At 42.3% G+C, this 26,178-nt stretch overlaps 1 protein-coding gene across 3 annotated transcripts; it reads left to right on the top strand.

Annotated features, from left to right (window-relative positions):
- Positions 1-623: 623 nt before the first annotated feature.
- STYX (serine/threonine/tyrosine interacting protein) lies at positions 624-25,974 on the top strand. 3 transcript variants are annotated; one of them, XR_012159615.2, is made up of 12 exons: positions 624-861; positions 14,741-14,773; positions 15,835-15,888; positions 18,358-18,455; positions 19,261-19,321; positions 21,024-21,060; positions 21,707-21,746; positions 21,824-21,874; positions 22,554-22,626; positions 23,851-23,944; positions 24,776-25,120; positions 25,805-25,974. XR_012159615.2 is itself a non-coding variant. In XM_073350115.2 (11 exons), the coding sequence occupies exons 1-11, from the start codon at positions 805-807 to the stop codon at positions 24,847-24,849; spliced, it is 672 nt and encodes a 223-aa protein (XP_073206216.1). In that variant the 5' UTR covers positions 624-804; the 3' UTR covers positions 24,850-25,974. The 3 variants fall into 3 exon arrangements, 2 of the variants coding, with proteins under 2 accessions (XP_073206216.1, XP_073206217.1); XM_073350115.2 differs by having other exon boundaries at positions 24,776-25,974; XM_073350116.2 differs by lacking the exon at positions 14,741-14,773 and having other exon boundaries at positions 24,776-25,974.
- Positions 25,975-26,178: the final 204 nt, after the last annotated feature.

The raw sequence follows: 26,178 nt of genomic DNA, 5'->3' as shown, positions 1-26,178 counted from the left end.
AGGGGCGGGAGGAGAGGCCAAGCCAAGCCGGGTCCTCCTGGGCCTGGCGTAAGCGCTTCCCCCCCATCCCCGGGCGCTGGGCACAACCAGGGACCGCCCAGCCCAGCCTCTTCCCGGGGCGCGGCCGGTGCCCGCCTGAGCCCCGCGCACCTGCGAAGCGCAAGGGGCTGGACCGAGCCAGCAGAGGGCGCGGCGCGGAACCGGAGCTCGCTGGGCCCGCCCCCGGGCTCCGGCCAAGGCCCCGCCCCCACCTCTTCTTACCGAGAGAGGCCCCGCCCCCGAGTTCTGACCAAGGGCGGCCCCGCCCCCGACCTCTTCTTGCCGAGAGAGGCCCCGCCCCCGAGTTCTGACCAAGGGCGGCCCGGGCTCCGGCCAAGGCCCCGCCCCCACCTCTTCTTACCGAGAGAGGCCCCGCCCTCGAGTTCTGACCAAGGGCGGCCCCGCCCCCGACCTCTTCTTGCCGAGAGAGGCCCCGCCCCCGAGTTCTGACTAAGTGAGGCCCCGCCCCCTAGCTTTTAGCGAGCGAGACCCCGCCCCCGGGTTCTGAGGCGGCAGGGCCCCGCCCCCAGGCTCTGACGCGCCCGGACCCCGCCCCTCGGGCTCGCGGGGGGGCGGGGCGAGGGCGCTGCTGGAGCGGCGCCCGGGGGGCTGGCGGGGAGCGGCGGCCGCGGGAGGGAAGCAGCATGGCGGCCGGGTGCGAGCCGCTGAGCGCGCCGCCGCCGCCGCCTTCCCCTCCTGCCGTGGCGGGGCCCGCGGGCCCGGTGCCCGAGTAGCCGCGCCGCGCCGCCCGCAGTGCGCCCGGCCATGGAGCTCGCCCGGCCGGCCTTCCCGGCGCTGCCGCAGGCCAAGGAGGACTCCGAGGTGAGCGGCCCGGCCGCGCGCTCGGGCCTGGGGCGTCCCCTCCCCCCGCCCCGGCCCCGCTCCCGCTCCGCCTGAGGGGCCCGAGCGCCGCCGGATCGGCGCCCCCCTTCCCGGCCCCGGCATAGGCCTTGTGTGCCCCGGCCTGCCCCGCCACGGTCCCACGCGGCCCTACCGCCTCCGGGACAGCCCCCCCTCCCCCGCTTCCTCACGGGGGCCTCCTGCCCCCCCGGGGGGCCCCGTCACCCCCATCCTCTGCCTGCCCCTGGCATCTCCGCTCAGGCCCCCCTTCCCCCTACGGGGGCGCTGGACCATTGAACCCCCTTCAAGCCAGCGGGTGGGGCAGCCCCCAGGTCCCCACAGGGTGCCTAGGGACCCTCCCTCCCGTGCCTCCTGATGAGTAACTTCTGTGAGGGTCGCTGCTGAGCCCTCTGCCGCTTGCTACTGAATAGACCTGCCCCCAAGGTCCGACCTGCCCCCCGGCACCCCCCCAGGCACCCCCGCCCCCCCCGGCACCCGCCTGGCACCCCCCCAGGCACCCCCGCCCCCCCAGGCACCCGCCTGGCACCCCGCCCCCCCCAGGCACCCGCCTGGCACCCCAGCCTGCCACTGACTCTAACGCCTTCTCTCCTCTGTGGGATTCACGAGGGACTTTCCACCAGCTGCTGTCTCCACCTGCCTGTAAGGTTGCCCCTGATTTGATAGCGTGGGCTGCAGGACAGTTGACTGCTACCTCACTTCTTAGAAATTGAAGGGGGCTGGGTCACCTGGAAATCCCCCTCTCCAGATATGTGGTGGTTACTAACTGAGATATAGTAGAAACAGTTTGGAGCACTGGGTGATCCTTTGTTGAGGAAATACTTCTAGTGTTCAAGAGCTGTGACTGCCCTGCAGTTTAAGACAGGTGGCAATATCGGCTAAGACAAAACTACTCCTGGTGTGGTGTCAAAAGAGCGAGATCAGTTTGGTGTTTGATTTCTGAACTTCGCTTAAATCTATAGTGCCAGTCTTGGCTAGGGGTAATGTGTTTTCATATGTTTCAAACAGGCACAAGTGTGCCCCTTTTGATAGTGTCGTATGGATAGGGCCCTACCAAATTCACAGTCCATTTTGGCCATTTTTACAGTCATGGGATTTTAAAAATCATAAATTTCATGACTTCAGATATTTAAATCTGAAATTTCCTGGTGTTGCAACTGTAGGAGTCCTGACCCAAAAGGGGGTTGTTTGGGGGCAGGGGGTGTTGTATGATTATTGTAGGGGGTTTGTGATAGTGTCACTATTACTTCTGTGCTGGTGACGATGTTGCTTTCAAATCTGGGTGACAGGAGAGTGGCACCTGCTGGCCAGGAGCCCAGCACTGAAGGCACCACCACTAGCCGCAGCACGAAAGTCAGGGTGCTGCGTGGTCGCTGGGTTGGCAGCTACCCCTCTCTGGCCATCCAGCTCTGAAGACAGAGCAGAAGTAAGGGTGGCAATATCACAACCCCCCTATAATAACCTTGCGACTCCTCCTCTCACAACCCTCTTTTGGATCAGGACCCCCAGTTTGAGAAACACTTGTCTCACCTGTGAAATCTGTATAGTACAGGGTAAAAGTACACAAAAGACCAGATTTCACTGTCGCGATGCGTTTTTCACGCCATGAAATTTTTAGGGCCCGACATATGGGGAACACAAAATGCCACTGCATTTATGGTTGGATGTTGACAGTGTCCAAAATCTTGACAGTTTTATAAATTGCTGCATACTTCACAGATGCTTTCAATTATTACATCCATATTGATGGGAATTATTGTTGCTTGCTTGTTTTGTATTATGGTAAGCTATTTGCAATACCTAATTTACTATATCTGTTTTCTTGTTTTGGTACTATTTCTTTAATGTACTTTCCCTACTAGGTCTGGTAACTCTCTAAAATTTTAGACACGTTCTCAAACACAGTTATAATATGGTTTGTATCTGAACTCAAGTTAAAAGTTGTGTTCACAACCCCTGCAGGGTAGTCAGTAGTATATCTGTTTGTTTAAACAAAATATCTGCCCACTTCGGAGCACTCATGCATGCTACCTACAGCTGTGTCCAGAAGTAGTTAACCAGAATTGTGGTTGATGACATTTTAAACTTCAGTTTTAGCTAGCATAGTTTAAAAGGACACTGGGGTAAACCTATTTTGAAAATAAATATCATTGTTAATGTTACAGCGATTTTAGTTCCTTAAAACTGAAATTATAAATCTATTTTACTTCTCACTGTTCGCATTTTTCAGTGCAGATAATGAAAACAGACTAATCCCTCATAGTTCTCAGACATTAACATAATACCATAATGTTAGGGCTGTAAATGTGACAGGAAAAAAGTTGGAAATATTTTTTTAAACTGTGAAAACACTTCTATTGATCACAGGTCTTGTAAATGTTTTTACAAAATGTAAATTGTGTCTAACTTGCATCCCTTCAATCCCCATTTGTAGGGAGGCGTAAAGATTGTAATACCACTGATGTTAGAAAATATCTTTATAAAACTAAAGCAAACTGACAAGGAGAAACCTAAAATCACTTATGATGCTATAAAGTCCAGTGCTTAAAATGTGCTTTGGAGAAGCAAATGAAGTAAATTAAAATTGTCCAATCCACAAAAATAAAATAAAATCAGTGAAAGCTGAAACTTCGTCTCTTATACACTGCCACAAGAAGGTAGATTAGTACAAGTAGTATAACAATACACAACTGTTGAGACTCCTGTAATACCTAAGACTAGTGTGGTAGATTAAGTAACCATAAAATATCAAAAAGAAAAGGAGTACTTGTGGCACCTTAGAGACTAACCAATTTATTTGAGCATGAGCTTTCGTGAGCTACAGCTCACTTCATGAAGTGAGCTGTAGCTCACGAAAGCTCATGCTCAAATAAATTGGTTAGTCTCTAAGGTGCCACAAGTACTCCTTTTCTTTTTGCGAATACAGACTAACACGGTTGTTACTCTGAAACCTGTCATAAAATATCACAGTTTAAAAATGATCAAGAATGTTGGGAATGTCATCTGATAGGAGCATCAGTATCTTCACCCTAAGTCACAGTGGGTACTACTTTTTGTAATGTAAAATTTCCTATTCGAGTTCATTTCTCTCTGCATAATATCCAAGAGTAAAAATGAACAGGCCAGTTGATTTATTTGGGACGACCTTTTCAGGCTGCATATTGCAGCTACTAGCCTTGGATAAAGATGCCTTTCAGAGCTCATCAGTGCCACCCTTCAATTAGCTAGAACAGGGGTTCTCAATCTTTTTCTTTCTGAGGCCTGCCCCCAACATGCAATAAAAACTCCATAGCCCAATTGTGCCCAAGAACTGGTTTTCTGCATATAAAAGCCAGGGCCAGCATTCAGGGGTAGCAAGCAGGGCAATTGCCTGGGTCCCCATGAAACAGGGGGCCCCGTAAAGGTACATTGCTCAGGCTTCAGCTGCAGCCCCAAGGATTTCAGTCCCACGTAGTGGGGCTTTGGCTTTCTGCCCTGGGCCTAGTGAGTCTAATGCTGGCCCTGCTTGGCGGACTCCCTGAAATCTGCTCGCTGCTCCTCTGGTTGAGAACCACTGAGCTTGAAGGCTTGCATTAAGAAACCCAAGGCAGCATTTACCCTTACCTGCTGGGGTGAGGTTAAGTTCATCATGCCTCAGCAGCATTTGTAGTCTGCTACCTTCTCAGGGACTGGAAATAATTATTGGCTCTCCCATATGAACACACAGAGCCATTACTGGGGTGGCTCACGTTTTCTAATTTTTCTTTGTATTTACTTTAATTGAATGAATTTAGTGCTCATGCAAAGGAGGAGCTCAGTCACGTCTCCAGGTAGACATAATGAAGGCAGGCAGGTGCTGTCATCAAGCTTCTGCCACACATTTCTGCCAGCATACATCAGTCCTGACTTGCATTATCTCCACTGTTCCATGCTGATGCACGGACTGCAGTAATGCTAAATTGTGCAATTTTGTGACATGAGCCAATAAGGTCTTGGATGAGACCACTTCTTTACTGTTTTCCACTTGTAATCTGATTAGAAATTGAACCCATATTTCCAGCTCACAGAGCCATCGAGATTCCTATGGAGAATGTCTTTATCTATATTTTGTGCATCTTGATACATACTAGAAATATATCACAGTTCTGGCAAAGCGCATCTGGTAGATGCTGTGAATGTGTATTAACAATTATAAGCATTTGTTTTATTATGGATCAGTAATATTGAACATGTCAAAGCCTTCTGAATAATGATTTTACATGCTCCAAAATCATTTTAAACCTTAATTTCTCATTCTCTTTCAAACCCCATCCCCCAAAACCTCAAATAATTAGCCTACATCTTCTAATTATTGCTTGCCAAATTCCATGAAAAACTGCAGAAGCTACACAAGGGGAAAAATTGGTATAACTTTTTCTACATTCCTGTACCTTAAAGGCACATTGTCAAGTACCCTAGATCCAAAGTTCATCCCGCTTTAACAATTTGATTATTACTGCTTTAAATTCTTAAAACCTTTTGGAGAAAACCCTCTGCTCAGATGCTGAGAAATTAAAATAAAAAACACTCATTTAGGAGCTATGTTTTGTACACATGTTTCCTCTGCTGGTTCTACAGCAGTAGTTAATACACTGTTCCCCAGAGCCCATGTGTAATAACTGATGGTGAATAAAGGAAGGAATAAATAAAGAAAAATCGTAATTTCGAGAGACAAAGATAATCGGTGTTTGCCAGAAATGTAGAAAAAAGCAGGATTTATGTAATTGGAGACCCTTAAACATACTTGCAGTGGTAATTACTGCTAAAATATTTTAGTTTGAAGAAAAAAAGAGCTAAGGATTTAAAATTTCCATTTTGTAGTCGTAATTTTTAGAGTTTGGATTATAGTTCAGTATTTGGATGCAGGTGCCTAAAGTAAACATTCTTAATGCGGAGTTCAGTCTCTTGGTGCAGTGGCTCTCAACCTTTCCAGACTACTGTATCCATTTCAGGAGTCTGATTTGTCTTGTGTACCCCCAAGTTTCACCTGACTTAAAAACTACTTGCTTACAAAATCAGACGTCAAAGTACAAAAGTGTCACAGCACACTAGTACTGAAAAATTGCTTACTTTCTCATTTTTACCATATAACTATATAATAAATCAATTGGAATATAAATATTGTGCTTACATTTCAGTGTATAGTATATAGAGCAATATAAACAAGTCATTGTATGAAATTTTAGTTTGTACTGACTTCGTTAGTGCTTTTTATGTAGGCTGTTGTAAAAGTAGGCAAATATCTAGATGAATTGATGTACCCCTGGAAGACCTGTGCATACCCCCATGTACCCTGGATGAGAACCACTGTCTTGGTGTATTTTGCATACTAGTTATTGCTTTCGTCTATTATATTATTCCATATAAAAATAATTGGGAGGACTCATTTTGTTTGGCAAACAAGTGTTTGACAGTGGTAAACATTCATAGCAACACTAATTTTGTGTCAGTTGTCTGTGGTTTAAAACTTTGTAATCTGTCTGTTTTGCCCCGATGGATTACAACTATTCTGTATAAACATTTAAAAATATAAGAAAAACTGGGAACATTTTCTTAAGCTTTCACTTTTACATGAGCTATAGATTACTGTAAAATGAAACCCAGCAAAACCCCTCTTAATACAAACTTTAATACCTGCTGGTCTGTGGGCACTTAAAAAGGGTTTTTCTGTTAAAATGTATGATCAGCATACCCAAATAAAAATCAGACAGAGCAAAGACTTAAAAGAAATGCTACATGATGCTAGCAAAGGATACAAATTAAAAAGAAAACAAATCTTGAGCCTGATTTCGCAGGATGTTGCCAAAATACATATGTCAAAGGGGGAGCATTTCACAGCTGCAGAAGCTGATAATCCTCTCATACTTTTTTAATCTACGGGCAACCCAGGATCTACCCTGCCCCAAAGCCCCACCGTGCTCACTCATCTCCCCCCGTCACTTGCTCTCCCCCACCCTCACTCACTTTCAGCAGGCTGGGGTTGGGGCTGGGGCCGAGCAGTTTGCAGTGTGGGAGGGGGCTCTGGGCTGAGCCTGGGGCAGGGGTTTGGGGTGCAGGAGATGGTGACGGGTGCAAGCTCTAGGAAGGAATTTGGGTGCAGGAGGGGGCTCTGGGCTGGGGCAGTGTATTGGGGTACAGGGTGCTGGCTCTGGGGGGGTCAGGGCTGGGGCAGAGTGGCTCGGGGAGGTCAGAGCTGGGGTGCAGGAGGGGGTATGGGGTGCTGGCTCCAGGCGGGGCTCAGGGCTGGGGGTTGGGGTACAGGTGGGGTTTGGGGTGTTGGCTCTGGGAGGGGGCTCAGGGTGCGGTTTGGGGTACGGCCTCTTGCTGGGTAGCACTGACCTCCAGCGGCTCCCAGTCGGCAGCGGGCACAGCAAGACTGAGGCAGGCTCCCTGCCTACACCAGCCCCATACGAGTCTTGGAAGGGGCCAGTTTGCTGCTGCTGCTGCCCCGGGGGAAAGGCCGGGGGGGCATGTGGCTCTGTGCACTGCCCCTCTCTGCAAGCACCGCCCCCGCAGCTCCCCCAGCCAATGGGAGCTGTGGGGGCGGTGCTTGCAGGCAGGAGCAGAGTGCAGAGGGAGATCCCTGCCCCAAGGGCCATGCTGGCCACCTCCGGGAGTGGTGTGGGGCTGGGGTAGGCAGGGAGCCTGCCTTAGTGGCAGCCATGCTGCGAAACCAGAGATTGCAATCGACCGATTGGTGACCACTGGTTTAGACCCTGCACCTCTGTGGAGCTCTATTGAAGTCAGTGGGAATCCCAACAGCCACAGAGGTTTACTTGCATGCAGCAGCTTCCAGGAGCATGGCCTAATCTGAAAAGTAATTGTAAAAATGACATTGTGAGGCTCCATGTTTATTGTCTCATCACTGTCCAAATCAATGTGCTCCGTTTACAAGAGGTGCATTTTCTAACTACAGTCCAGTAAAAACTCAACCTTTTTCCTAATTAGATGTAAATAAAAACAGTTTTAAACAATCTTAGTAAAAAAAATCCCTTCCCCGGTGCCAGTTGCAAATGTGTTCACTTCCTTAATATTTGTGGTGTTATCCTACTAGATGTTCATGGGTTCTCAAAGTCATCCAGACAATAGAGTAGGCAAGACCCCTATTTTCATCCTGTTGAAAAAAACAAAAATTCTACTCCGATCGTGCCTAACAGTGAGAGGCAGCGCTCTGCCTTCACCCTCCATCATCTGTTGTTAATAGAATATTGCATTGATGTAATCTAATGGTTCCAAGTTAGTGTTTGTAAATTGTTATGGGATTTCTTCCAGACTAATGCAACAAGGTGGAGAAAATAGCACACAAAACAAAGTATTTGTTCTTGCCATCTCTCCTTCCCTTATGGACATTTTTCCATTTTCTTTCTAGTTTCCCTTGTCTTAATTTTCTTTGTTTACTCTTTTCCTGTTTCTTGAAAGGACGTGCTAGCCCACTAGCACACTTTCTCTTTCCTCTGTGTGTTCCCTCTTTCTCTTCAGTTATCTTTACCTGTTTCTGTTCTGTCTGCTTCCTGCCCCATGAATTTCCCTGTTGTTTAGCCTTATTTTCCTATCCATTCCCCATTGTCTTCGTAGTCAATTAACTTGCTTCCCACCTCTGCTTTGGCATTCACTCTGTATTTTCAAAGGTTAAAATATTTGTATGGCAGTTTATATGCTGCACTGGAGAAGTACTCTGCAAAAATAGTTGATTTATCTACAGAAAACAAACTGTTAGAAGCTTATTGTCAAATGCTGCTTCTGTGGATGTGCCTCTTAGCAGCGCATGGATGCACTAGAGTCAAATCCTGTTTAACCATCCTTAGAAAGATCTGTGTGGAAGTTGTGTTCGACACCTTCTCTTGCCCAGCTCCATTCCTTATAGAAAGCCTATTTGTACCTGCTTGGTACTACCCTAGGGCAGCTCCTTTTTGTGGCTACTAAGAATTTCAATCCCTGGTAGGAAATGGAGATTAAAGTAGCACATTTTACAGTGACAGAAAAGGTGGTTGTCAGTAATATTCAGACCTTTCTCTTGAATATATTTTCAGCAGCCTAACTGTGTATATCTGATTAATGGCAAAACTAAGAATCAGACTAGATGAAATTCATATAATTGGATGTTCAATCATCACTTTATTAATGCGTTTTATGGCCTTTTGGCAGTTGTATTTTGCACTCCTATTTAGAAGTGCCATCAGCACAACCAATTTAAGTTTTATATATGGCCCTTAATGCACGATATCACAATGTTTTATGGAAAAAGTGATTAGCTAATGAGAGAAGAAAGATTTCAAGATAAGTACAGGGGGAAAGAATTAGAGGATGTAAGTGAAAGAACAAACCCACAACCATGGAGAGTTGTGGTGGGAGGACAAGATGCTAAAACTGTCAGAACAAACTAATAGTAGAAAATGAAATGAGGGAATTAGAGCAAAGTAAATCAGGTTTCCCTCCTGCTGTTCAAATTCATTGAATTTGGAGGGAGATAGGAAATTGAGAACTGTTCCCTAACCACTGGATTGTGGAATATTCTGATGTGGCTCTCTATCTCTCTTCTTGAAGCTGTCCATTTTGTATTAAATAATTATTCATAGGGCCAAAGAGAGAGAGTGAGAATGACTCCACAGTCCAGTAGGTAGGGCATGTCCCTGAAAGTTCAAACCCCACTCGTCAGGTAGAGAGAGGAAGTAAACTGGCATCTCCCACATATTGGGTGAGTACCCTAACCAGTGAGCTAAAGGTTAAAAGGGAGTCTGCCACCTCCTTTCCCCAACCATTTTGTGTGGAGTTAGGCTTGTGCCGCAGCTGCTCTGGAAAGAAATGGTGTAGGCACCAGACTGCAGGAGAGGTTTCGTGGCTGTGAATTGCAAGAAGAGAGAGGTGTCTCGCTTGCAGCATGGACTTAAGCACCTAAGTCTGAGAGAGAAGTGAGGCTTAGGACACATCCCTGTCTCATTGGCATCTCCCATTGGCTAGCTTAGGTAGGCAACTGCCTAGCATCCTGGCTTGTGTGGATCCCTTTCTTAGGCATCTATTTCCCCCATGTGTTGTATAGGGAGCATTGCAATGACTTATGTACTTTTGTGGATCCCTAGACCATGATATCAAGGATAAACTGAGATAGTAGCAATGAAGTCAGACTGTTGTGGAGCAGGGGACTTTCCCCTAATGGCCCATACCCACCATAAATATAGTCAAAATAAGACTTGTTACATTTTAGAATGTGGACAGGATAAGACTTAACTCTCTCCTATAATTGGACTAAAGCCTTTGACATGCCCAAGGCTCCCATCTGGTTGTGAGTAACAGACCCATCCACACTGCAAACTGTAACCTAGTCAGGGGGACAACTGTAATATAACCAGATTTTCTGACTTGGTTGTAGTTATAGTCCTAGATGGACCTCAGGACACTTATTTAGTCTCCATTGATCCAGTAGTAGGAGGTTACTGTATAGCAGGGGTAGTCAAACTTTTTGGCCTGAGGGCTACATCGGGTTTCTGAAATGGTATGGAGCGCTGGTTAGGGGAGGCTGTGCTTCCCCAAACAGCCAGGTGTGGCCCGACCCATATCCGATCACCCCTGCTTCTCGGCCCCTGACGGCCCCCCCGGGACTCCTTCCCTATCCACTCGTTCCCTGTCCCTGACTGTCCCCGGACCCCTCGCCTACAACTTGGCCAAACTTGTTCCTCACACAGGCAAAGAGAGTTTGTCCAACAGTTCTCCGGTTATTAATATTAAATATAGAAGTCAGTGTCCCAGCTTGTGTGTTAATAGCCATCCCTTGCTTCAGAACACACATTCTCTCTCGTAGTTAATGCTTAAATACAAGGTTGGCTTATTACATGAAACACCAGGTTTTCCACCACTTTTTGGAGCTTGTGCCTCTCATCCAGAATACAAAGTGTTTCACAGGCCACCTATGCTACTGACCATAATCATGAGCAGGCACAATTTTTTGACCTCAACAGGACCAGAAAAGATTAATCTTCATGGATTGCTTGCTCCTCAGCCAGAGCCGAGCTCCAGTAAAGACTGAATCACGTGCAGTGTGGTTGTATGCACTCATAGGCCTTAGCTATCAAAGCAAACATGTACCATTTCAGTGACGCATTGTCATGGTGCGTGCACGCATGTGAGTATTTGCACTTTGTCATACGTGATTTTTGTAATGGAGTATGTGCTGTTTCATAGAAGGTAAATGCAGGCAAACACCACACACTGTTTAAAACTCCCTCACATTTTGCACTCTACACTGAGCCATTAGCTGGGGTTCTTGGGGACACACAAGTGCAGGATTTATGCTGTGTATTCCTTTTAGTTCTTTCACAACTCCTGCAGTCCCCCTACATTCTCTCTGAACAGCTGTGCCTCTGAGCCACAATCCAGTTTGGGATAGCTGGTTATAGATGAACAATACCGCTTTGTAAGGCTTTTCTTGATCACCTTTTACATGGCACTCTTCAGCTTGGTGATTTACAGACCATAGGAACCATTTAATCTGCTGCTGAGTTACATTCACTGCGTGGATATAATCTACAAAATGGTTAACAAAGCTTAGCCGTATTACTGTATCCAGTTGGCATGTCTTAGTAGAGTTTGTTTTCGTAACAAAATTCCCACGTTCTGTCTGATCTGTAAGGAGATGCTTACTATTGTTTGTCTGCTGTGTATCTCAGGCAATATGCACAGAGCATTGTCACTCTGGAGAAAATAGTGATGGTGGGATGAATTCTTTGGTGTGAGACATCTGCCAGGGCTTAATCTACAGACACGGATTTTTTCATATACTTTCTGTACGGTAACGGAATAATCTGTTGTTGAGTGCAAAAGCGCTGGAGAGCTATCATGAAACCACCAGAATAATTCTTGCACTTTATGTTAGAATCTTTTAGTAACTAATCGTGTGCTTTCGGGTAAAGAAGGCACTTAATCTGAGAGAGCATCTTTCTGATACCTACTGTCCAAAAGAGATCCCAGTAGAGAATGGCTTTTGTACCCTTAAGACTTCCCAGAGACATTGGAGACTGATGTCTGGAGAGCACACTGTGACATTTTTCTTCATTCGGAATACCTTCAGGTCATCCCTATTTTTCTTTCCCTGGACTGTGTATTGCTAATTGCTGCCTGCTTTTCTTGCACAACTACATTTTCTGCTGCAGCATTTGGCCCCTATTATGATTTGTGCCAGCTTTCTTGTTTATGCTCTGTTTAAGTATTTACACAAAAAGGTGTGTGTTGTCCCTAGGAAAAGAAAATGAGAAAGCAGTAGGACTCAGTCTTGCCTGAATATAATTGATTGTATATTTAATGCTGTAATCCTTCAGACCAAACTTCGAACAAGATTATGCACTCTGTGTGCATTTTCACCATATTTTAGGTTAAGACTGTGTCTTCTAAATTTAACAATACAAAGCAACTAAACACTGTTTATCAAAACACACAAGTGTGTTTGTACAACAGGTACAGGACACCAAAAGCATACATAAATCATAGGCCTTGTCTATATGGATAATTAGATCAAAATGAAAGCCTTTGTGGATGTTCTCATTTTGGTTTCAATCAGGTTTATTTCAGATTAGCTTAAATTGATTACAACCATGTTTAAATTAAACTGAGATAAGAATACACACAGGGCTTTCACTGGTTTAATGAAACTAGTGCAAATGTGTGTGTAGACACATTTTTAAAAGGGGAGGTTCTTTTCAATCTGCCTAGGTATCAAAGGAAAGATACTGGCTATCAATATGTCCACACTTCGTCACACGCTTCTAACTATCCAAAGTACTATAATAAACTCTCTTCAGATTTCATTTCCAAACAAATATAAGACTAGTACAATCAGTTATATTCAGGCAGACTTTCAAAGCAGTAGGACTGATTTTCTTTTTCCGTGGACAAAACCCACCTTTTTGTGTAAATAAGAAGAAATCCTTAAGATGATCACCAGACATTCAAAACAAAGGACACAATCAACTAAAAATCACATTTATCTCATAGAATGTACCTTCTATTACAAGTAACACATGATTAGTGTAAATGGAAGATAACTTTTAAAAAGTTGACTAATGTATTTACTTTGTGCATTTGGCAGTGTTTTCTGTGTAATCAGTTTCACTGCAATCCATTTTCCTTGTTTGTGTAGTCTTTTCACACAGTAATAGGGAGAATTTTTCTTAAAATGTGGTTCCATATTTTAATTTGAATTGAACTTTCCTCAAATGCTGTCTCAGATTCAATTCCGCAATCCAGGGGCTTAGGGAAAATTTTTTACTCTGATACCCAAATCCCATATAATCCCTACTAAATATCATTTAGTCTGTAAAGCCTCACTGAGTACCTATTTTTGTTTTAAGACATGTATCTAAGTGAGGGAAGCGATATATTACGTTGTTAACAGTATTTATGGCTCCCCCAAATTCCTTGAATTGGCCATACTGCGATTTTGGGACCTGAAGCTACTGCTCCCACTTCTGAAATCTAGGGGTTACATTCCGTAATTCTTTCCTTGCAATATAAACTGCTACTGTAACCCTGACACATTAAAGGCATGGTCAGCAGTTGTCCAATAAGTATGTCTTTTTATATAACCTATCAATTTTCCAAAGGGGTGGTGGGAAGGGGAAAAGGGATATTGGCAGAGCCCTGGAAGGGCAAATGGGAAGAGTTTGTATAAATTTTAACAAAGGAACTATTAGCGCCTCCATGGAAGGCGGATTGAGGAAAGCTTATGTAAATATACACACACTGTGGCAAACTAAGCAGGTGTGCTTATCACCCTGTTCTCTTTGCATATATGTTTTATTCATTTGCCCTCCCCCCCATTGCCTTTTTAGATTGTAAATTCTTTGTGTTGGTAGAATACCTACCATGGGGGGCGGGGCCTGATCCTGATTAACCCCTAAAGTATTGGAGAGCAGGAGATAATTCACATGGGATAGGGAATGAATGAGTGAACAGCAGGAAGGGATATTGGATTGTCAGGGAGGAAAAGAATAGGAGTTGGACAGACTGTGTTGATAGGTTTTAAAACTTAGCTCTGGCAGTTGTTCTGTAAGGCACAAAAAAAACGGGGTGGGGGGAGATTGGAATGCTGGTTCCAGCATCTGGAATGTGCAGGTGGATTGAGGGGATGGTACAAAATGAGCCATGGCAGGCTGTAGTGACCTTGCACTGGCAGAAATGCATCCCCACAACAAAACTTGGAAGGGGTTGTGATGGTGCAGGAATCTGATACACACTAACTAAAAGGAATATTCAGGTCCTTCTGGCTTGATGCAAGGAGGTGTGCATACAAACCCGTACAATTGTCTAGGATAAAGAAAAATGGAAATGACTTTTTTGTGGCTTACTCCATATTAACACAGTTTGCCAATTCCACTGCAGAGTAAGTTTCTGGAATTGGCAAAGCTAATATCAAGTGATGGATTATATGGTGTTACCTGCAAGATTCCTGTTGATGTGTACCTTTGCCTATGTTATAGCCATAGAAACATCGCCTTTACCAGAATTTTGTATCCCCCAGGGCTAATGCAGAAAACTGTTTAGACACAGGTTAGGCTTGATCCACTCATCATGAAAAGTTTTAATTTCACTCTTCCCTTTGGTTGGAATTCTGCTAATTAGTCCAACTTTCTTTGCTCTGGCAGTTTATTTTGACCCAAGATGCGTTTAGTAGAAGATTATGAAATGGCAGGCAGCTGGCTTAATTTAGAAAATCCATTTTCCAGCAAACAGACTATTTCACAATGTGCTTGTTTGTTTTGGTTGCTAGCTTTTTTTGCACATTCCCTATTGTGTGTGTGTGTGTATGTATATATATATTTTATTTTATTTTTTAAAGGATTGGACCTATCCCATGAGAAGAGAGATGCAGGTATGACACCCTAATTTGTTCGTTTGAGCCAAAGCCCAGTGGCTCATTCAGTAAGTACGTGGAGTTGCCAAATGAAAGACTTGAGTTCAAAACTAACCTCAGGCTCTTAGATAGCAGGCTGGCAGTTTTGCAGCAGATATGCCTCCTGGGGAGGGTGCATGCTACATTGTTCTTGAATTCCCCACCCCTAGTGGCTAGCATAGAGTAGTTACAATATATAGCAGGAGGATGCTAGCAATCTCTTTTGCTGGACATGTGCTGTGTTCTATTGGAGGTTTAAGTATGAAGCTAGGGATTTTTTTAATGGGGGAAGAGGAATGAGGAGAGGACAGTCTAGAATGAAGGGTGTCTGGGATCAGTATTGCAAACGTAAATTTAAAAAACACTATTAATTGGGAATCTTGTTCTCTCTCTCTCAACGCCTGAAATATACAGTTTTCTGTCTTCATGTATGTTTTAGAGCATGGGAACTACAAATAGACTAGAACTTTGCTTCTGACTTAAATTCATTCAGAAGCAGGTGTTCTCAAATAGCAGCGTTTGGGGAATTTAAGTGTTAGTACCATGACCTTTCAGCCAAATCCTTGCATAAAATAAAGCTCTTTGGACATGCCTGAAAGTGAGATTGAATGGAGGGAGGATAACTGGATACAAATTAATCATTTGTTCCTAACTATCATATAAAGTGAAATAATTTATGTAAACTGAACATAAGTGAGCTTTTGGAATACCTAAGATGACTTGCCTTCATGCCAGCTCACAATTCCACTGAAACCCACTAATTAAATGAGGGCTAGATAAGGTGCGGCAATCTAACTTGAACTTTGTCCATATAAAGGATTTGATTTCTCTTTCAAAAATAAGAGTCTCTTTTTATGGATCACATTTCTTTTACTTTACAAAACTTTTTTTCCTAGTCCTGTTATAAATGACACTTGATAACATGTCCCTCACAACATGATAAATTACTTGTTTCCATGGCCACAGTTGGAGTTGAGAGCCCAATGCATTTTTAACTAAGTTTTTTGAGTTGATGTTTAATGTTTTTTTTTCCCCCGTAGGAAATTTTACCTGGTTTATTTTTAGGCCCATATTCTTCAGCTATGAAAAGCAAGGTACGTTTTTCAGAATATTCTCTTCTAAGTAAAGTTCTGGCAAAATTGCTTTTTGCACTTTAACATAAAGAAAAAAGGAGTACTTGTGGCACCTTAGAGACTAACCAATTTATTTGAGCATAAGCTTTCGTGAGCTTGGTTAGTCTCTAAGGTGCCACAAGTACTCCTTTTCTTTTTGCGAATACAGACTAACATGGCTGTTACTCTGAAACCTGTCACTTTAACATAGTTATTGTGAAAAAGTAAATTGCATATCGTTAATGTTTACACAACTCTCTGAAGTCTTTCATATATGAGCTCAGTATAAATGAGGCAAGATAAATGAGGTAATTATCTTTTATTGGACCATCTTCTACTTTCGAGCTACACAGAGCTCTTCCTCAGGTCTGGGGAAAGTACTCAGGGGATACGCCTACACAGCAAAGAAAACCCTGTGGCTAGCCCATGCCATCTGACTCAGGCTTGCGGGGCTCTGGCTGCTTCATTGCTGTGTAGACTTCTTGGCTCAGGCTGAAGCTTGAGCTCTGGAACCCTCCCACCACACAATTCAGCCTGAGCCCAAAACTCTACACAGCAATGAAACAGCCCCTCACGGCCCAGCTGCAGGTGTTTCTTTGCTGTGTAGGTATACCCTGTCTCACAGCTAAATACATGGTCGAACAGATAGTGTAGCATAAGAAGTTAGCATATATTCCAAGGGACCGTTCAAGGTGGAGTGGACTGTTAATCATCCCTTTTAGAATATGTGCTAACTACTTATGATAAACTGTCTGTTCCACCTTGTATTTAGCTGACACTGACTACCTTTCCTAGACCCAAGGAAGAGCCTGTGTAGTTTGAAAGCTTGTCTCTCTCATCAACAGAAGTTGGTCCAATAAGATATTACCTCACCCAGCTTGTCTTTCTAATACCCTGGGACCAGTACAGCTACAACAACTCAGTATGAATAACGTATTGTCATAAGAAAGGCCATACTGGGTCAGACCAAAGGTCCATCCAGCCCAGTATCCTGTCTACCAACAGTGGCCAATGCCAGGTGCCCCAGAAGGAGTGAACCTAACAGGTAGTGACCTAGTGATCTCTCTCCTGCCATCCATCTCCACCCTCTGACAAACAGCGGCTAGGGACACCATTCCTTGCCCGTCCTGGCTAATAGCCATTAATGGACTTAACCTCCATGAATTTATCCAGTTCTTTTTTTAAACCCTGTTATAGTCCTAGCCTTCACAACCTCCTCAGGCAAGGAGTTTCTTATATTACCTGCTATGGTTTGTCAGATTTGCAAACTCAAAAAAATGTGTTAACTCGGGCAGGATGAAGGTAATCTGGGGTTACAGGCACATTATGACATGAGGTTCCTTGGCCTGTGCCCCTGTGCTGTGGCCCCACTCCTCCCAGAGCAGTGAGTCTTGGAATTGGCACCCCATTCTGATACTTGGGGCAGTTCAGTTCACACCTCTCAGCTGTTATTTCAAGCTGTCTGCGGACTCAGGTAGACATCTTTGTATCTGTTGCACCCAGTTCATATTTTTGAGCTTTTCTTGACAATCAGGAGAGCACAAAACTTATTTTTAAACAAATGAAAGCTGAGTCTCATGAAATCACATGCCTACGATGTTAACTCCTGAAGTCAGACCCTGAACTCAGCTACAGTGATTTATTCACTTGCCTCTGCCGTATACAACTACGCTACTCACTCCAGACAAAAGAATCTGTAATACTAGATTGTATAAACAATTTTTCAGTGACTTCCCCTGAAGGTGATGAGAATTTATTAGTGATTTCACCATAATTAACAAAATCTGAATTTATAGATTGACTTCTTTTAAAAGAACTTTACATAGATTGTGGCAAGCAGATATTTCTGTGAATGCTCCTCTGTACTTTGTTCAGACAATGGATATTGTGCCACTGAGAGTTATTTCTCTGTTAGTGTTAAACCATAAATCAGATCAGTCAATATAATATTTATGTAGTGTGAACTAAGTGGTTCAATTTTAACATATCCCAGAGGCAGAAAAAAAGTTTGCAAAATTACATCATATAGTTTAGAAATATAATTTCTCGCCTGTTATGGACTGGTTCCATCAAGATTCAGTGTTAGCAATAATATTACCACATGGCACATGAACTTGAGAGAGATTTCAAGGAGTTGAAGGGTGTGTTGGGGGTGGGGAAACCATTTTTTTAAACCCCCTCTCTGCTTGATGCTTTTTTATCCCTGCTGCCAGGAGCATTCTCCATATAACCCTACATTTGATAAAACAGTTCTTCTCTTTATCTGACTATTGGAGGTCTAGTCTTAAATGTATTAACTTTTTATATACTTGCCTGATAACCCCAATCTAACATTTCACATAGATCATATTTTAAGGATAGCATGTCATTTTTCATTATAACTCTTAATATGCTACAATAAAAAACATACGTGTTCTTTAAAAAGTTTACCTAAATTCTTATCTTTTGCAGCTACCTATACTTCAAAAACATGGAATAACCCATGTGATATGCATACGGCAAAATATTGAAGCAAATTTTATTAAACCAAACTTCCAACAATTATTTAGGTAAGCAATTAACATAGCAGCATTCTGAAAAATAAAACAATATTGAAGATCTTATTTTGAAAAGCTATGCTTTAATTATATTTAATGGGATTTTTAAAGGTGTTTTCCTTATTGCTAGCATGGTCCTCTCAAGTAATCGTGTTATGTTCATATTAATTGTTTGAAAAATGTCACACTAAAATAAACAAGGGTGTGTCAGATATTCTCTAAAATGTGTATTTGTCTCACCATGCCACAAAGTACTTTGTGGTATACCAAACAAATACACAAATAGTCTCCAACTGTCTTCCAATTACTGATCTGTCAGTTCTGGTTATAGTTTGTTTTAGTAAGTTGAAACACTGTTGCAATAACAGATTCAAAGACAATATATGCAGCCTACTTGTGGCACACAGGCCCCCAGAAGAGAGTTCAGTACAATTTAACATCTTGATAATACTGGAAATATGGAATAGTGGTTCAGTTCCATTATATATAAATTCATACCCAGCGTGGTCCTCTGCATCTCTGATTCCTTAGCGGTTTTGCACTGCATTTTGGATCTCATCCTTCCAGCTGAGAACTGGATAGGATCCTTCAGATTCAGTCAGAACCTTTTAACGGCCTACAAGGGTGCTGCATTCTCTGTAGTCCTGGAATTGAGACAGGAAAATGAGGCTAGCTCTTTTATATGGCATTGTACAACATCTTATGCAGTTTTCTGAATGACATTGCAGCAAAGCTATCTTCCAGATTTACTGTACCCATTAAAGAAAAGGCAATATGTAAGACTGTTTTATGCTTACAGTAACTGTTTTAATTTCAGGTATTTAGTCTTGGATATTGCAGATAATCCAGTTGAAAATATAATACGATTTTTCCCTACGGTAAGTATCTTGGTCTGTCAGTTTGAGTGGATTGTGGATGGAGCAGTTCATAGTCAGATTTTCCAAAGTGACTAGTAATTTTGGGTGTTGCAGTTTTTCAGTGCTTAACTTGAAACATCTTATAATGGATTCTATTCCTGGCTCTGCCACTGTCCTCCTTATTGACCTTGATCAGGTCAGTTTGCCTCTCTGTGCCTCAGTTTCCCCATCTGCGGAACTGGGACAATGATACTGACCTTTAAGATCTGCTGATGAATAGTACTATATAAGAGATAGGTGGTGGTGGTGGTATTATTATTATTATTTTATTATTAGCGCTTGATTTTCAGTGGGTGCTCATCTCTTTCGGAAAAGCAGGCCCATTTAAAGTATCCTAAGATGTGTACCCAGAATTACTAGATATTTTGGAAAAGCTCGGTTTCTAAGAATCAACCCTATATTTTTTTCCTTACAGCAAATGTTAGTACAGGTCAGCTTAAAAAATGAAAGGAAACTGAATGGTGCAAAATTTAAATTCATTTTCTGGTAGCATATCTTAAACTACTTTAAAGGACTTAAAATGCAATATTCATAATAAAAAAATCAATCATTTAAATATCTAGTTACACTCTGGAACATTAAACAGAAAAATGTGGTTACAGAAATGCTGAATCTCAATTTGTACACTTTGGATTGTTTGTTTTTGAGAGAATTGAAGCATTGTATGGGAATTCCCCCCAAATTAAATTGTGAGGGAGCGAAATCACATCTGGTCTTGCATCTTACAGTAGTCCTAGTGTTTTCATAGTGTGGACCACATAATAGCCACCCCCTTCCTAATCATTAATCCAATGTACTACTTTGCAGCTACTTGCCTTCTCCCCATTCCCCTGCACGTGCTGCTCTGCTGCCTTGTCCTCTTTTCTGCCCTGTTCCTTGTAACTGTTTTACTCTGGATATGGCTGTAGACATTCAGGATGGCTCTTGTTTGCTCTCCTATGTAGCTATGACCCAAAAAAGAGATGTCTCATTTCCAGCTGCTTTTGAAGGTTACTGGGCTCTTCTATGCAGTTAAGAGACTGGGGGCTTGAGCAGCAGCTGGAAACAAGGAAGAGCCAGCACTATTTGACCATCTCATATTGGTGTTGGTCCAGAGAGCTCTTTAGACCACAAATCCCATGTTGTTGGTTGATTAATAGAAACCTACACAAGAGATTTTAAAAGGTGGCTTTTTACAGTAGATATACCGACATCAATGTAATTCTTCATAAGTACTTTATTTTGACCCAGATTATATTTCTGTTGGGTATTTTGCTTTTCATCTGTTCACTTCCAGATAGCATAGGCTGTTTGCATCGAATTGTCATGAAGTATCTTGGGATCATGGTGGGATTATAAATAACAAACTTTGTTCATGGTAATGCTTAACTAAAATGTGTTTAATTTCTGATAATTAATTAAATCTCTTCAGGTAGCTCTCAAATAACTGTCCACCAAAACTTTTCTTTGTATTTCAAAATTCTCATTAAAAAAAAAACCCTAATTTGTATGTAGAACAGTTAAGTGACATATTTAGCATGTAAAATCGTGAATCTTTACATATTGACTAATGATGTTTGGTGTGAAAACTCTTCAGTTTTTAAATGTAAAAACGGTGTTAGTATTTACAGCTCTAGTTGGAACTGCATGTCTTCATATAACCAGCTCACTCTTTTCCCTATAGACTAAAGAATTTATTGATGGAAGTTTACAAACTGGAGGTAAGCTTGGATTCACTTTTTCTTTGATTTACCTAATATCCTAATAGTTTGTTACGAAGCTTTAAAAATCCACTTGTTTAGTTGTGTGTATCTGGGCTTAAATACTTGTAACTGACAAGTACCAAAGTGGGGATTTCCCAAATGTTTGGGTTTTTTGGCTGACTGGCGCTTATCATTTTGCGTGCTCATGAACCTGGTAGTGGAATTAGTCTTAACACTGCATTTTAATATAGGCCCAATACAAACTATTCTCCCTCCCTTCCACCCAAACTTGGTTAACCAATCTATTCCTAGAGCAGTGTGTCCACTGCAGATTTGATTGTGTTCTGGAAATTAATACAGATTCATGTGCTTGGATTTTTGTTTTTAAATATAGGGCCTTGCTCCTCTACAAGGATCCGTGCTAACAGGATCCCAATTAGTGATCTAGAGTGAAGTAAAACAACATTTGTAAGACACTAACCTATTATTCTTAAGCAAATACCTTGCTGTTGCATAGATGTGTTTAAGGTGAAAAGCTGGTAAACTTGGGAGAGAATAATTTTTATACAAGTGTGTGTATATATGTGTGTGTGTGTGTGTGTATATATATATATATATACACACACACACAAACATCTATACAAGGTATTCTCTGTCCTCTCAGGAAAAGTTCTTGTCCATGGAAATGCAGGGATTTCTAGAAGGTAGGAACCTTTCCCTTTTTTCTTTTGTTTTTTATATGCAATATGTTTTTTTTTCTAAATAGTTTGTTTCTTTTCAGTGCTGCCTTAGTTATTGCATACATTATGGAAACATTTGGGGTGAAGTACAGGTAAGAAAAGTACATTTAAACTGATTTGGAATTTAGTTGTCTTAAGTTATCCGTAGAAATTAAAAGTTTAATTTAAAATATACTTATGGGACATTGGTCCATTTGCAGTTTAAGATAACTGCTGCCTTCCCAACCAAGTACTTAATTGTAAATGTAAAGTAATGATTTAACTTAGTAGTATTATAAAGAATTTTCAAAGAGACATACACTCTGTGGCTTTAGGGCTGAAGTCAACCTTTAACTCTTGGGGGTTGAGAGGAGACTTTTCCCTTTGGGCAGATTATCCCAATTGCCTGCTTCAGGGTTGCTTTCAGCTTTCTCTGAAGCGGGTGGAGACAGGATACTGGACTAGATGGATCACTAGTCTGTTCCAGTGTGGCAATGCCCATGTTCTTACCAGCTGTAATAGTCCCTTGGGGCCTCTGCCACCCAGTGCAGTTTAGAGATGTCCTAACGCTGTGCCTTGAGACCAACCTTGTGGCCTTAGGCAAGGGGGAGCCTAAAGCCACCTTCTCCTACACCCCCAAGCTAGTCCAGGTACAGAAGGGCTAGTTCTAATGGTCTTTTAAAGAAAAGTGTTTCCCCCTAAGAATTTAGAGCCAGTAGCAATAGACTGGTCTAGCTGTATTTATTTTGTCAGTCCAAAGAGATGAGTGCAGAGATCTTTTTTCTTGTTAAGGGATGCATTTACTTATGTTCAAGAAAGAAGATTCTGTATTAATCCTAATGCTGGATTTGTCCATCAACTTCAGGTAACATTTTTTCCTGGTTATAACTTAAATCACATGGCTTCCTTTCCCGCCAGTTATGTATATTCTTATGCAACTAAAAATCAGTGTTTCTCAAGTGGTTTAAAATTAATCTAATTAGAATGTTTGTTAGCATACTCTGACACTTGTTTATCTGGAATTATGGAGGGTGGGGGAGAAGAGAGCTGTCACTTTAATCAGTTACCAGAATCAAACTTTGAAAAAAGCAACTTCAGACATCAGTAAGAAATGAAAATCTGTTATTTCATACATCATCTTAGGGCTTCTTAACTACTGGTTAGTCGGCAGACGGGAGAACTTCAAAGCAGATACCGTGGTCCACAATCACTCCATTTATTGGCATCATATCGGAGAACAGAAAATAGCTCAGTAGTAAGGTTTGACATCCCTATACCACCAGCTTTAAATAGATTTACCACCAGCTTTAAATAGGTCTTTTGCGTAAATGGCTGGGAAGCCTGGGGTGATCTGCTGAAATGGGCTTGTAATAGTTGTCAGTCATCCACTTGGCTGCCTGGTGGTGAGACAATTTATTTAGTTTTATTTTTACAGTATCTTATTTATAGGAAGCCTCTCCTTGTGCAGTCATCTTATTTCTAAATTTGTGGCATTTGTTTGCAGTAAAATAATACCTTGTCTTCATCTTCACAGCCCTATGCAATTGCGCCCCTGTCTAAAATCACTGCAGTTGTCCTATATTGACAGTTCAGTTGCTTTATAGTCCAGTCCCCTCCCTGGAGCAACACTGCCTCCTTTTCCCGAAACATCCTTCCTTGAGAACCTGTGTTTATGCAATCTTTTTCTCCTCTTTGAGTGCGAGCATCAGAGGGGTAGCCTTGTTAGTCTGGATCTGTAAAAGCGGCAAAGAGTCCTGTGGCACCTTATAGACTAACAGGCGTATTGGAGCATGAGCTTTCGTGGGTGAATACCCACTTCGTGCAGCTACTGTTAGGTGGATGCCATCTCTTTCCTCCACCCTGCCCCGACTGTCTCAGTTTGAACACTAACTGCCACAAGAAAGAAAAATGGGGCTAACAAGATGGATGTGTTCCAATAAGCATAACTCGTTTACTAAACGTTTTCATTCCCACAAACCCTCCTCTAACCTTTGTCCTAAGCAGCTTTCTCTCTAACTTACAGTCCAGTGTCTCCTTACTTTGCAAAGGTCCATGTGTACCTAGTAGCAATATGTCCTTATTTTTTTAGGAATATGAAGCCATCTATCTAGCAAAATTAACTATCCAGACGATGTCACCACTGCAGCTGGAGAGATCACTCTCTGTTCCACCTGGTACTACAGGTAAGAAGTCTCTTCTGTTCTTTGTAACTACTCTCTTGTCTCCTAAGGACAGTTATGTGGCTTGGTTTTGTGAAGTGATTTCCACTGGCAACAATGGTCAGGCTTACCTGTGCAGTGCATCTGTTTCTCTGGGTGAAAAATGACTTCAATTGGTATATAGGAGTTACTTGCAATCTTATGTTTAGGATGGAGTACTGAAAATGCTCCACTTCCCCGATATACTGGAGAAAGGGTAGCTTTGTGGCATGCATCCCCAGAACCTGCTGAAAGCCCTGAGCTACGTGGAGATCCAGATGGGAGGGCAGCCAATAATCAGAGCATATTCCATGCCTAAAGCTAAGGCAGCTTTGCTTGGGAGGGAGGATTTTGCTGTGTTTCAATTGAGAGAACTGGGCACTTTTAAAATGTTACCTTTAGTCTCCCTCCCTCACGTCCCAACAGTGGCCTCTGATCAGGCCAGGCAGGGAGCACATGCCGTGATGACAGAAGAGTGAGGCTTTAATAGCCCACACCCACTGCACGTATTCAGATATGATTTTTCAGTTGCTTAATTCTTTAACTTTATCAAAAACTGAATTTGAGCTGTTTGCTGTAGCCATGTCCGGTAACAAAGTGCACTTGAACGTTTCACGGTGGGAAAAGTGTTGCCTTTGTTGGAGGAAGACTAGTCAGAGACCAAGAAAGGAAAGCTTCACCCCACAAGGTGAAAGTTTTGGAAGGTTGAGTGTGTGCAGATTTGAGTTTCTAATGCAAACTGTCTTGTGATCTTGATGATGATAGGTGCTTATAATAACTGACTTCTTAAAGCATGTTCTCGAATTTTTTTTTTAGGAAGTTTGAAGCGAACACATGAGGATGAGGAAGAATTTGGAAATATGCAAGTGGCAGCAGCACAGAATGGGTGACGTAGAGCACCACTATTCCTAGAGATTGTGAAACCCTGCACGTGGAAGTGAAGAAAACTAGAAAAGATAAATTAACACAAAACAATGAACACACCCAGAGCTTCTTTTCAAATACATGTTGCTTCCAGATGTAAATCTGCCTCTGCAACACACACACAGCAACATTTTAATATGTTGGACTTCTTGAATGAATAGATGGCACTGATTGTTTTATTCCTTTTTTACACTTTACAGTTTTATTCTATACCAAGATTTTTGGACTTGCAAAGAGGTATTATTGCAATAATGCACTTTTCATACTTGAAATTTCTTTATTTGTATGATATAAAGTTATTACTTTAAACAAAATGCAAGCTGGGGGGATTTGTTTATAAAGTTATTTGTGTAATTTATAACAAGAGACTTTAGTAAAGAAAAGTTTGCTAAAATTCACTGTGTTCTAAGTATATATTGCAGCTTAGTTACTCCACTTTTAGAAACCTACAAAAAGTGGAAATGTATCCTGTTTTTACAAACTTCTATATACCTTCTGCTGTTAGCAGTTGAAACCTCCTCAATTATCTGAACAGCATTGACTTTTTATCCTCACGATAAAACCCCACTGGGTACCAATTTATCTTTGAATACACTGACTGCCCTCTTGTTAGTCTTTGAGAAGAGGAAATACTGATCTAAAAACCTCCATTAGTATAATGCAAGCTAATCTAATAACGGTATCTGGTTAGAGTAAATTATTAAATTAAAAGGGTCATGTATTAAACTAAGCAAAGGGGAAACCACCATCTCAACTTGATGTATACTAGGACTGAAATCTTTCTGTTAGCGAGCAGGAATCAGTATAAGGTTTTGGCAAACTTAGTTAAGTCAGCCAATAGTGGATGTAACAAAATTAAAAATAGAACCATTGCCTTCCAACTCATTTCCAACGCCTTTCCCGTGTATTGTATCAAACAAGGGAACCTTCGGACAAGTAGTGGTGAAAGCATACTACAAGACTGTAGCCTGGTCGACCGAATGGAGGAACACTGATGTTTCACTCAAACACCAGCGAGTGTCTCTGCCATTGAGGATAAGATCTATGCACCTCCAAAAAGGTTAAAATTAATAAATTCTGTTTAAAAAACACTTAGCTGTGCAACCTTGATTTTTCTCAAGCATTCGAGTCAAGAATTGCCAAGGTTTTTCACACAATCTTAACGCCTATCCGCTTATTTCATCAGTGACACCTCTCCATTTTCTGCAACTCTGTGTGCCATCTGCTTGTATGTCAACCAGATCCATGAAACAAAAGATGTGAATGAAAAAATAGTTCCTTTAGAGCCCTGCCTT

The sequence above is a fragment of the Lepidochelys kempii genome, chromosome 6 (genome assembly GCF_965140285.1).
Source record: "Lepidochelys kempii isolate rLepKem1 chromosome 6, rLepKem1.hap1, whole genome shotgun sequence".
Classification (NCBI taxonomy): Eukaryota; Metazoa; Chordata; order Testudines; family Cheloniidae; genus Lepidochelys; species Lepidochelys kempii.
Note: the sequence above shows the minus strand (reverse complement) of the source record. Positions and strands in the feature narration are given on the sequence as shown.